This window comes from Marmota monax, unplaced genomic scaffold (genome assembly GCF_021218885.2).
Source record: "Marmota monax isolate L192 unplaced genomic scaffold, Marmota_monax_Labrador192_F-V1.1 WCK01_AAM20220418_F8-fsc00341, whole genome shotgun sequence".
In the NCBI taxonomy this organism is placed as follows: domain Eukaryota; kingdom Metazoa; phylum Chordata; class Mammalia; order Rodentia; family Sciuridae; genus Marmota; species Marmota monax.
Window position 1 is genome coordinate 153,736 of NW_026694916.1, and position 13,455 is coordinate 167,190.

Here is a 13,455-nt window from a genome sequence, read left to right on the forward strand (position 1 = left end):
GAGGCAGAACTGGGCAGCAGCTTTTCAAGAAGCCTAAGTAGCAGCTGGGAGGGTGTGGCACAGTCATGGGGCACTTGCCTGGCCTGCACGAGGCTCTGAGCTCCATCCCCCTCCCCACCAACCTTCCAGATCCTCATGATTGGTCATCAGCAACGTAACCAGGCAACGTTTCTAGGGGCTAACTTGGTAATATGGTTCAAAAGCCCTGATGTGGTATCTGCTCTTTGGCCCGACCATTCCACATCGAAATTTATCCTAAGGAAATCATGAAAGGTGTGGGCAGACATGGAGCTAAAAAGACATTCCTGAAGCTTCAGTTCTCATCAGGATGGAGGAGCTTGAATCAGACTCACTGTACTTGGGATAAAAAAAAAATTAAAACAACTATTTGAAGGCACAAGAGAGAAACAAACTAGAGGCAGAAACTGGAAAGAATTCAATCCTAGAGAAAAGAGAAGAGCATTGTGTGGATTCTATAAGACCCAGCTTCTCCCCTGAGGGCACACCTCCACATGAGCCGCACAGGACAGGCCAGCACTCAAGTCAAAACCGCAGACTTCTGGCTTAAGTCTGCCAGAGGATGTGGAAGCCAAGAGGGGGAATCTAATAAAGGGAGAAGCTACACATAGCAGAGTCCCAACTCTCTACACAAACTCCCCTGAAAGCCTTGGCCAACCCCTGAACCGGGCATGTGTAGGGAAGGTTCCGGAAAATACAGCAGAAAACAAGAGTGGAAGGCTGCGGAAACCAGGAACTCTACAAAATGTCATTTAAGGAGGGGAGGGAGGAGGGAGGGAGGGAGGGAGGGAGAGAGAGAGAGAGAGAGAGAGAGAGAAGAAAGATGAGGAGGATAAAAAAGAAGAGAATAGAATTAGAAGAAAAGGAGGAGAAGAAGGAGAGGAAGAGGAAGAAGAAGAAAAAGAAGAAGGGGGAGGGGAAGAAGAAGAGGAGAAGGGGGAAAGAAGGAAGAAAGGAGAGAAAGAAAGAAAGTGAAGGAGGAAGGGTCAACTAACTGTGACCCAAGTCCAGAGAAAATGACCAGCATTAATATCCTCAAGGTGATCCAAACAGTGAAAATAAAAACAAAAGACTTAAAAGCAGCTCTCATATGTAAGTTCTAAGATACCAAATAGATAATGGTCATAATAAGAGTGAATGGGTGGGGAAATCTTATCAGGGAAATACAAACAACAACCATAACCAAGAAAAAAGCTATGGATGAAATTTTAGATCTGAAAAGTACATTATTTAGAAAATGAAATTTCACTGGATGAACTCAGCAGAAGATCATAGATGTCAGAAGAGATCGTGAACTTGAAGACAGAGCAATAGAAATGATCCAGCGTGAAGAAGGGAGAAGAAACCGACAAAGCCTCAGTAAATAATATCAAATAATCCAACATGTGTAAATGAAATCTCAGCAGGAGACAAGGGAGCATGGAGCCAAAAAAATGAAGAAATAATAGACAGAAATTTCCTGACTTAGTTTAGGAAAACCCAGACGCCACCACAACGGAACCACATTGGCTTATAGATCCAGAATGCTCAAAGAACCATGGGCAGGATTAAGAAAACCCCACCCAGTAACCTCATGGTCAAACTACTGAAAGATTAGATAAAGAAAAATCTTGAAAACAAGATTTCCAGAGGAGGGGAAATCACATGAGAACTACAGACTTCTCACCAGAACCCATGGATGCCAAAAGACAATGGGACCACCCATCTTTTTAAAGTACTGAAAGAAAAAACTGTCTGTACAGAATGAGGAACCCATTGAAAATGTTTTCCAAAAATTAATAGAAAATTAAATAGTGGAGAGGATGTGGCAAAATCAAAACCTTCACACCTTGCTGGTGGGAATGTAAAATGGTGCAGCCATGATGAAAAATGGTTTGGCATCCAGGCATGATGACACATGCCTGTAATCTCAGAGGCTAGGGAGGCTGAGGCAGGAGCATCACAAGTTCAAAGCCAGCCTCAGCAACTTAGCAAGGCACTAAGCAGCTTAGTGAGACCCTGTCTCAAAATAAAAATAATAAATAAATAAAAGGGCTGGGGATGTGGTTCAGTGGTTAAGCACCCCTGGGTTTAATACACAGTACCAAAAAGAAAACAGTTTTGCAGTTCTTCAACGAGTTAAGCATAGAATGACCATATCATCCTTCAATTCCAACCCTGGATGTACAAACAAAATGATTGAAAACAGGTGTTCAAACAAAACTTTATGCATGAATGTTCATAGCAGCACTATTCATAAAGTCAAAGGGTGAAACAACCCAAAGGCACATGAGTTGATGAATGGATAAACAGAAGATGGCCTTCCCATGCCACAGCACAGATGGACCTTCCAAACATGAGGCTCAGTCAAGCCAGTCACAGCAGCCACATACTCTGTGACTCTATTTCCATGAAAAAGCCAGAATAGGAAAATCCATTGATACAAAAAGCTCATTTGTGAGAGCCAGGGGCCGATGGGTGATGGGGATGAAGGGTGACTGCTCAGTGGTAAGATGAGTACGTCCTAGAATTGGTTGGATATTGGTCACAAAACCATGCAAAGATGCTTACTACCACTGATGGATGCATATTAAGATGGTAAAATTTGCATTGTGTGCTTATAATAAATAAATAAAAATTAAGGTCAAATAGATACTCAAGTATTTTTTACGCTGAAATAATTCATTCCAAGCAGATCTGCACTGCAAAAAAAAAAAAAATGCTGAAAGAACTTCTTGGGGCTGAGGGGTTAGGACATCAGAGGAAGGAAGAAATAAAGGTCACCAGCAATGACAACTGGAGATTAAATAGAAGGGTTTCCCTCCCTCCTTTCACTTCTTTAGAAGACAATTGGACTATTTAATACATAAATTGTGACTGTTGTTTTAATCAGCTTTTCATTGCTGTGACCAAAAGACCTGACAAGAACAATGCAGAGGAGGAAAAGTTTATTTGGTGCTCACAGTTTCAGAGGTCACAGTCCATAGATGACCAACTCCACTGCTCTGGGCCCAGGGTGAGACAGCACATCATGGCGGAAGATCATCATGGTGGAAGAGGGAAGAAGCTCAGGACGTGGCAACCAGGAAGCAGAGCGAGCTCCCCTCAGCAGGGATAAACCTAAGGCACATCCCAGGGACCTGCTTCTCCCAGCCACACGCTACCCATCTACAATTACTACCCAGCTAGTTCATATCCATAGGTTCATGCACCAGTCAGGCTAAGGCTGTCATAACCCAATTATTTCACCTCTACATTTTCTTGCATTGTCTCACATACGAGCTTTTGGGGGACACCTGATATCTAAACTATAACAATACCGAATTGTGAAATTTACACTCTATTTACATTTGAAATATATAACAACAATGACATAAAAGAATGTGGGGGGTGGACATATGGAATTGTACTATAAGTTCCACTTAACCTGAAAGAGTCCTATGTATATCTAAATTTATCGTAATGAAGGATGCATATTATAATTCCTGGGAAAATTACTATAAAACAATACAGAGAAGTACAATGAAAAAAAAAATCGATCATGGAAAAATGCAATTTTCGCTTCCAGTCCTGTTAGGTTAATTCACAGTAAACTTGCTTTCCCACTGTGAAGAACCAAAAATTGGACAAAATTTGAAAAAAAAAAAAAAGCTTTTACATATTTGATAAGAGGCAAGCAGAACAGTGATTGATAAGAGAAGGAGAAGCCGGGTGCAGTGGTGTACACCTGTGATCCCAGCAGCTGGGGAGGCTGAGGCAGGAGGATCATGAGTTCAAAGCCAGCCTCAGCAATGGTGAGGTGCTAAGCAACTCAGTGAGACCCTGTCTCTAAATAAAATACAAAATAGAGCTGGGGACGTGGCTCAGTGGTCAAGTGCCCCTGAGTTCAGTCCCTGGAACCGAAGAAAGAGAGAGAGAAGGAAAAGAAACAAGATGAGTTTGGAGACACCTCCTGGACCTCAGCATGTGGCCGGGGAACTACGTAGAACATGGTGATACCTCTGAACTGAAGAAAAGTAACTTGTGGCCAGGGAGGTAGAGGCAAATGTGGTGAGCAGAGTATCAGAGAGAAGAGACTTAGGAAGAAAGAGAATCCCACAAATCTGCATAAGATCAAAACTTATTGAACTGTATGCTTCTGATGTGTCAGTCATATGTATATAAAAAGAATATGTCGATTAAACCTCCATAAAGTGGATTTTAAAATGCATAAACAATTGTTAAGGTAAGAACAGAAAACATGTGTAGCCTTAAGTCTATTGAAGAAAATTAATTCATTACCAAAAACTTCCCATCAAAAAAAAAACAAAAAAAAAACTACAGGTCCAGATGATTTAATCATGAATTCTATAAAATATTTAAGGAAAAAGTAATAACAATATACACCCACCCAAAAAAATGCTCTCAGAAAACACAGAAAGAAGGATTCTTTTTATGAGACTAGTCTGTTGACTTATAACCAAAACTGACAATGACATTACAAGGAAAGGAAAATCATAGATAAATATCAAATACAGAAAAGAGGATTTAAAAGGTCCGTTTACTAGTCCAAAACCAATATAATTTGCCACACTAACATAATAAAGGATTATAAAAACATATGACCATCTCAATATAGATGCAGAAGAAACATTCGACAGGATTCAGCACTTATTTGTGGTCAAAACACTTAACAAACTAAAAGTGGAAGAGAATATTATCACCCAGTAAATAACTCATAAGAAAAATCTGCTGCTGGTATAATAGTTAACAGAGAAATATTGAGCACTCCCCCCATGATCAGAAAGGAGGCAAGTGTATCTGTTTTCACCACTTCTATTAAACATTTTCCTAGAAGTTCTAGCCAGTTCAGTATGTCAAGAAAAAGAAATTAAATACATATAAAGATTGGAAAGGAAGAAGCAAAAAATGCCTTTATTCACAGAAGACCTAATAATTTATGTAGAAAATCTGTTTTAGTGCCTTTCCCCCCCCCCTAGTACTGAGGATTGAAACTAGGACCTTACACATGGTAGGCAAATGCTTTACCACTGATCTATACCTGCAGCCCCTGCACAGGAAATCCAAAAAAACAAGATAAATAAGCTACCAATACTAATCAATGAACTCAGCAAAGTTTCAGATACAAGGTCAATGTTTTAGAGTCTAATATATTGCTATATAGCAACAACAGCAAAACCAAGAAAATTAAATTTTGAAAAGAAACTCATGTTTTAAAAAGCACCAGATGTACAAATATTTAGAAATGAATTTAAGAAAACACAAGCAAATCACCTACTCTGAAAATTAAAAAACAAAATTAAGAAAAATTAGAAGAGAGCTATACCATGTTCATGAATCAAAAGACTCATTAGTAAGATATCCATTCTTGGGGCTGGGGTTGTGGTTCTCAGTGGTAGAGTGCTTGCCTTGCATATGTGAGGCACTGGGTTTGATCCTCAGCACCACATTAAGTAAATAAATAAATAAATAAACAAATAAATAAATGTATTGTGTTCATCTACAACTAAGAAAAAAATTTAAAAAGGTATCCATTCTCCCCAAAGAGGTCTATAAGTTCATCAAAATCACAATTATTTTACAATCCCAACAGATACTTTTCTATAGATATTAATAAGTTGATTGTAATATTATGTATAATTGCAACAGAATCAGAATGCTCAAAAGAGTCTTTAAAAAGAAATTATAATTACATATAATTTTACCCATGAGAACAGCCAAAATTGAAAAGATTAACAACACCAAATGTTGGCAAGAATGGGAGCGATTACGACATACCTTTATATGTGGGAATATAAGATGGAAAAATGCCTTTGGAAAATAGTTTGGCTCTTTCATATAAATTTAAACAACCAATTTAAAATGGGCAACAGTCTTGAACAGACATTTCAGAAAACAGAAGAATAGATAATAAAAGAAGAGCATACAAAAAAGAGGCATACAATATAATCAAAGAGGCATACAAAAAAGATGCTCAACATCATTAGTCCTCAGGGAAATGCAAATTCAAAACACAATGAGAAACCATTTCAATACCCACAAAAATGAATAAAATAAAAAAAATACTGACAGTTCCAAGTGTTGACAAGGAGGTGGGGCAATCAGAACTTAAGAGCCATTGGAAGATGCTGGTAGGAGTGCAAAATAGCAAAAACCACACTGGGAAACAATCTGTCTTTTTCCTCTAAAGTTAGATCTAGACCTCAACCTGACAAAATAGTGATCACTAATCCAATAAAATAATACCCAGTAAAACAAAGAAATAAGCCACAGATGTACATGTAAAACACGAAGCAATCTAAAAAACCATTTAGTGAAATAAACCATACATTAAAAAGTACGATTCTAGAGAACTTTATGATTCTATGTATTCAACAACAGGCAAAGCTGATATGATAGAAATCAAATCTGGAATTCTTTGGGGTGGGAATTTTCTGGAAGTTGAGAAATGTGTATTCATTTACCAAAACTCATCAAATGCACACTCAACATCTGTGCATTTATGTGTATGTAAATTTTATCTCATCTTTCAGAAAAGTAACATTATTTTTTTAAATGGAAGCAACTTAGGAATTTTATAATAGAGATTTAATTTAGTTCATCAATGATTACCCAAATCCTACAATTTGTAGAATTAATACCCAAATTCTATAACCACCAAAAATGATGCTTCGAAGGCTCTCTATTGGTAAGAAGAGGTGTTCAGGGAAACCTATGTGACAAAAGAAAAAAAGTTCCCAAACCACATTTACAGTACAAGTGACGTAAGCACAGGAAAAGGGCTACTTTTCACCTAAGGGAGGCTCCCAGTTACCTTGAGAGGGGTATGACAATTCCGGATGTTTCCATTTTTTATATACTGAACATGTACTGACGACCCTTAACTCCTTGACTTGTGATGGGGATATGTCCTGATAAACTTATCATAAGTTGAAAATATCACAAATAAAAAGTGCATTTAGTACACCTAACCTACTGGCCACCATGGCTTAGCCTGGCAACATGCCCAGAACACTTAGGTTAGCCCAAAGTTGGGAGAAATCATCTCACACAATATCACATGCAATTTATTGAATATGCATATAAAAAAAAAAACCAGGCACACACCTGTAACCCCAGTGGCTCAGGCAAGAGGATCACAAGTTCAAAGCCAGCCTCGGTAACAGCAAGGCACTAAGCAACTCGGTGAGACCCTATCTCTAAATAAAATACAAAATAGGGCTGGGGATGTGGCTCAGTGGTCAAGTGCCCCTGAGTTCAATCCCCGGTAACCCCCTTCCAAAAAAAAACTACCTCAAATGCTGGCTACCCACACATTGCACATTGTAGAGCCTCAGTTGTTCCTGCCCTGGTCACATAGTTGACTGAGAGCTGGGACTCACTGCCACAGACTCCAGCGCAAGGAGTGGTCTTATGGCAAATCCCTAGACCATGCAAGACGAGACCCAAATTCATAAGCACTGAGCGACAGTCCTAGTCCTCAAAGTAAGGTTTCTATGGAGCTTGCCACTTTCACATCTTCAAAAAGTTGGAAAATTATTCTCATCATCGTAAGTCAGGGATCTATACTTCTGTTCATAATAAGGAAAAAATGATGCCTAGATACATAGATAAACACAAATACAGCTGACCCTAACGGCACACGGTGTTATGTTCTACAAAGTCACAGCAAATACTGAGTTAGCGAATACCGAATCTTAGAGTTGGACTTCTGAAAGTCCCCAGCTGCGACCTTCCTCGACAGCTGACAGTCACAAACCCTATTGTGCTTGTGCTTCTGTTTCAAGGCACCTCATTTAACACCTACTGTGGGTCCACGGACTTTGACCTGGTGGCCAACAGCACCATCGTGATATCTGAACAAAGCTCAGCTCCTATAGGTCTTCTCCTCGAGGCCCGCGGCACCTTCTTGTACTTAGGAACACCACATAAATCACCACGGAAAAGGACAAAATGTGGAGAACGTATCACTAAATAAGACACTCGTGTGTGAGAACTGGAGCAAGGAAGCAGAGGTCGCATCATTGGCCTCTTTGGGACACAGGTGGGTGGGGGGGCTCCGTGTTTTCACTGTCTGTCCACGTCTGGGAGTGACCCACTGGGAGCACTGACTTGAGGGCCACAAATGCATTTTAGCAAATAGGTGAATGAGGATTTTCAAATCAGCATGGAGCTGATCTGTGAAGGGGAGCATACCCAGGCCCCAGACCTACACCCAGGGAAGGAGTCACATCTGAACCATAGCAAAACTCACTGGGTGACTGGATGGCCCCTCGTCACCCCTCAGGGTTGCCAAGAGAGGTACAAATGACAGCAAACATGAATGAAGGGTTAGGGCCCCCAACAACCATGTTAGGAATGTACCCAAAGTCCTGGGTGTGGCCTTGATTTAGGGTGTCATCTTTATTGGTTCATGTTTGGAAACGTAAAATCTTTTTTGTTTTTTGACCAGGGATTGAACCTAGGGGTGCTCAACCACTGAGTCACATCCTCAGCCCTTTTTTATGTATTTTATATTTTTTTATATTTTACTTAGAGACAGGGTCTCACTGAATTGCTGAGGCTGGCTTTGAACTCGCGATCCTCCTGCCTCAGCCTCCTGATGTGCTGGATTACAGGCATGCACCACAGCCCCTGGCTGTATATAAAATCCTTCCAAGGGCTTCAGGAGCCCGTCCCACACTCCACCCAGGCCCACAGGGCCCCTGAATTCCTCAACGACCAACTCCCCCAGCTGGGGATGTCACAACCTCCTGACCGCAGCTGGGAAGGCACCCTGAGAGGCCACCCTTGTCCCCCATCCCGAGTTGGACACTTGTCCCAAAGTGGGTGAGTCTGGAAGGTTCCTCAGCAGGGAGGGGTCCGCCGTGGCTCTGAGGCTGATCGTCTTGAGACCGGTGAGAGGGGTGAGAGGGGCAGGCAAGTCCTCACAATTAACCCACAAAACCCGGCTGTGTCTGGAGCGTGTTGATGATCGACATAATGTGGTCTGTCAGATAAGAACTTTCTCCTGGAGGGGAACCAAGCCCACAGGGGCCTTTCACAGGTCCCACCCCTTGGCCCTGCCCCCTCTATGGGGTAGGACAGGCCCACAACCCCACTTCCCCGGCTTCCTGTCCCCGTGCTCAGGGCCTCTGGAGCAGCAGCCAGGGTTGTGCCCCGTGGTCCTCCCACCTGCCCAGAGTGACCTGCTGCCCTTAGCCATTCAGCCCCCAGTGATTATCCAAGACGGCCTAGCCTTCCAATGTCGTGGTAGGGCACCATCGCATGAGCCCATCCACGTGACAGCCAGCACCTGGAAGACTGCTGCTTGGTCTGAGTTGTCATTCATTAGGAATTTCATACAGCGCGGACCCTGCAAAGTTGGATGTCAACCTCCACAAAACTGGCGAGAATCCGGGGGTCTCAATGCAGTCGAGAGGATAACTCCAAAGTTCTGTGCCTAACAGGTGGAACTTGGTGACTTTTTTTTTAATATTCTTTTTTAGTTATCAATGGACCTTTATTTTTATTTATATGTGGTGCTGAGGATCAAACCCAGGGCCTCACACATGCTAGGCCAGTGCTCCACCACTGAGCCACCACTCCAGCCCCAAACTTGGTGATCCTTCTTTTATATTGGCTGACTTTAATCTTTTTTTCTTTTTTTGCTGCAATAAACCATAAACAATGGGCAGATGGGTAGACGGGAGGAAAGATGGTCAGGTAGGTAGATGGAGGGATGGATTGGAGATACCTTAGCTTCTCTGATCTTTCGAATCAGCTTCGATATACTGCTGGTTCCTTCAAAGAAAAGTCACTATCTACTTCCATGAAATTTATGATGTAAACATTTTGAGACGTGAAGACTTCCCTCGGTAGTTTGTTCATTGGTTCAATAAAGAGAATCTCAAGAGAGGTTTTAAAATAGGATGCCCCAGCCCCGCAGTGGTCTCTGGGGGAGGAGGAAGGGCCCCAGGTGAGCCAGGCAAGGTTACTCTCAGAACTAGCCCATCCTGCAGGGTGGGGTGACATGGGGGGTGGCAGACAGGAGAACACGGGAGACGCTGGTGACGGGACTCGGGTGGAGTTCCGAGCCCTGGAAGCGGAGATGAGCCCAAATCCTTCTGATGCTAAGAGAAGCCCTCCAAAAATAGGCCTCGGTGGGAGGCGCCCAGAGGGGCCCACCCCACATTTTGCTGGGTGGTGCCCAGCACTGCTCCTGCTGTTGACCGTGGCAAACGGCTTGGAAGTTACTTAAGGGTAAAGTGACAACCCTCCTAGAAACACCTGCCCCCTCACCCCTCGTGGAATCCAGACAGCAGGTCCTCTCTGTTCTCTTGGGGGACCAAACACCTCTGCCCATGGCCGTGGCACTGACAGGAAAAGCAGGTCCATGTCCTGCCCTGGAAGGTCTCAGGTGTCCACAGGAACATGGTGGGAGCGGTGGTCATTCAGCACATGGGGTACGCTGGGTCCTGTCCACCTGGGAAGCCCACATCCTCACACCTGCTCACCTCCTAAGTCCCCCTGAGGACTGGCCCAGGTCTGCTCTGTGCACCCCAACAAGCACAGACAGCTCCCCCATCCCAGGATCAGGCACCTCAAAACTCAGGAAGGGCCGCACCTGTGGACCCCTTTATGTCCAGCTCCTTCCTGATGCTCTGCTCCGGGCCATGGGCCCTGGAAGCATCACCATCATTATGACTATTGCCATTTCCCTTGCTGTCATCTGTAACCCAGTTTTAGGTCATTTACAATAAACGCACAGGCAGCATCGACTTAACTAGAGAAACTCATAATCTGTTTTCAGCTACATGGCTGCAAGTTTTTCTAACCTTCAGAAGGGGAGGTGTCTGGAGGCTCTCAGATTCCACCAGCCACAGATCAAAAAGATTCAGAAAAACAATCGTGTCTTTAAGCAACATGTACAGACTTTTTTTCTGTGCAGCCCAATAACTATTTGCGTAGCTTCAGGCATTATGAGCCATGTAGGGAGACTTAAAGATACAGGAGGAGGGGTGGGGCCTCTGTGCATATACTGCCCCATTTAAATAAGACCAGAGCACCCAGGGATTTGGGAATCTGCAGAGGATCCTGGGAACAACCCCCACCCCATGGATCTAAGAATGACAGTATACACATATTTTAAAACAGAAGTTAGGCCAGGCGCAGTGGTGCACGCCTATAATCCAGTGGCTCGGGAGCCTGAGGCAGGAGGATTCCAGAGTTCAAAGCCAGCCTCAGCAATGGCAAGGCGCTAAGCAACTCAGTGAGACCCTGTCTCTAAATAAACCACAGAATAAGGCTGGGGATGTGGCTCTGTGACCAAGTGCCCCTGAGTTCAATCCCCAGTACCAAAAAAAAAAAAATTTAAAAATAAACAATAATAAAACATAAGTTAGGAGCTGGGCATGGTGGCACACACCTGTAATCCCACTAACTCAGGAAGCTGAGGCAGGAAGATCTCCAGTTAGAGGCCAACCTGGGTAAGTTAGCAAGACCCTGCCTCAAAACACAAAATGAAAAGGGCTGGGGTTGTGGCTCTGTGGCAGAGCACCTGGCTCCTATCAGTACAAAAAATAATGATAATGATAATAAGTTAAATAATAAAAAATGAGACAATAATTTTGTCAACAAGTCCACATGGAGGATAACTATTATCTCCAAATACAAAACTGACCACTGGGCCTCCTTCCTGCTGGACTAACTCTATGGGGAACCAGGTGACTGTTTTTCCTGTTGTGAGTGTGACGGGGACCTGCCCTGCCGTCCACCTCTGACCCACCTGTGGCTCTTTTCAGGTCTCCTGGGCTCCAGAATCAGGCCAAGCTGGGGCCCCGGGGTTTGGGAAGGTGCTGGTCTGGCCCATCCATCCGTCCTCCCTCTGAGCACCCAGGACAGCTAGCTGAGGCCCATCTGCAGCTGTCCCCCAGGTCTCCTGGTGTTTGCCTCGTTCTATAAAATCCGTAGCCTCAGCCTGGTGGCCCTGGTCTGCATTTTCTCAGACCCACGTGCCCACGGAGCCTGCCCCAGACCTGGGCTTGGCGGAGCCGGGGAGGCAGGAGGAGGCTGTAAATCCAACCCCTTTACCCAGCCCGGGCTCCGGAGGCTCCTCCAACTCTCACCTGGGTGGTACCCTGGGAGGACCCCCTCATGCCCAGGGCAGGGTGGGCAGCTGCACCCTGGCTGGCCAGTCCAGAGTGTTGAGGTCAGTGTTGGGAAAAGGAAAGAATTTCACATTAGAAACCACCTGTGGAAAGCCAAGGGCAGTGGGGAGCAATGCCCACGGCCCCCACGGCCAAGCCTGGCCATGCCCTGTCCCCCAGGCGCCCCGCACCCTGGCAGACTTACCCTCATCACAGTTGCTCCCGGTAAAGCCAGGGCAGCACCTCCACTCCAGCGCCGTCACCGTGCGGTAGGACACCCTGTACGTGGGCCTGATGAGAGCCCTGTAACTAACACAAGGACAGTGTCACTGAGGCCTGCGCTCCTGCCCGCCTGCCCCCAATGCCTCCTGCAAAGACCGCCCAGGTGGCTTTTCCCACCCGAGGGTCTGGGAGGCTCCCTGGACAGTGGACCCATGGCCCTGGCTCTGTGCACGCCAGCTATGTGGCCCCAGGCAAATCACCAGCCCTCTCTGTGTCCGCTGCCATCTAAAGGGTCTACAACTCTCCACATGTAGCCTCCTCTAGGGGGGCAATGCATATGACTGAGCAAGATATGAGTAGGGAAAAGGGTCAGACCATCAGGACCTGCAGAACTTCAACCACGCTCAACCCCCAACTCCACCCCTTCACCGATCGTTATTCCCTTTGCTTGATTCACCCAGTGAATACCTAAGGAGTGTCCTCTGGGGCTAGACTGCAGTCACAGACATAAAACAGGCATGTGGGTCACAGTGGCACTTGCCTGCAATCCCAGCAGCCCAGGAGGCTGAGGCAGGAGGATGACAAGTTCCAGGCCAGCCTTACCAACTTCATGAGGTCCTAAGCAATTTAGTGAGACCCTGTCTTAAAACCAAAAGGGCTCAGTGGGTAAGTGCCCCTGGGTTCAATCCCTGGGACCAAAAATAAACCCCACGGTGCTCATTCTAGCAGAGGCCCTCTGAAGCACAGCAGTGAGACCCTCCCAGCCATAAAAAAAGTTTCTGCTTTAAAAAAAAAATTTTTAAAAAACCTTAAAACATTTAAATTTAAAAATTTAAATAAAATTAATAAAAATTAATTAAAAAAAAAAAGAAGAAAAATCTCCTGGAAAATATTATGTAACCCCTGGGTGGAGTTTCCCCCAACACCAGTTCAGAAATTCTCTGATACTATTCACAAATCAGTCTGATACTATTCTGTGAAACTCCCCAGAAGAGCGAGTGTGGACTGACAGATTTCAGGAGGACCCTCGACTTCGCTCGGATCATCATGACTGTGTTGCTGGATCGTGCCGCAAAATTTCCTCTTTAAAACAAAACTGCACGACCCC

General features: G+C 44.5%; 1 protein-coding gene across 2 annotated transcripts in view; it reads right to left on the bottom strand.

Annotated features, from left to right (window-relative positions):
• Col26a1 (collagen type XXVI alpha 1 chain) overlaps window positions 1-13,455 on the bottom strand; it is a 127,843-nt gene that overhangs the window by 63,120 nt on the left and 51,268 nt on the right. The window contains exon 3 of one of the 2 annotated variants that reach the window (XM_046427062.2): window positions 12,331-12,428. In XM_046427062.2, coding sequence (XP_046283018.1) covers window positions 12,331-12,428 — 98 coding nt within the window. Of the gene's footprint in view, window positions 1-12,330; window positions 12,435-13,455 lie in introns of both variants that reach the window. The other variant, XM_046427061.2, reaches the window with a different exon arrangement.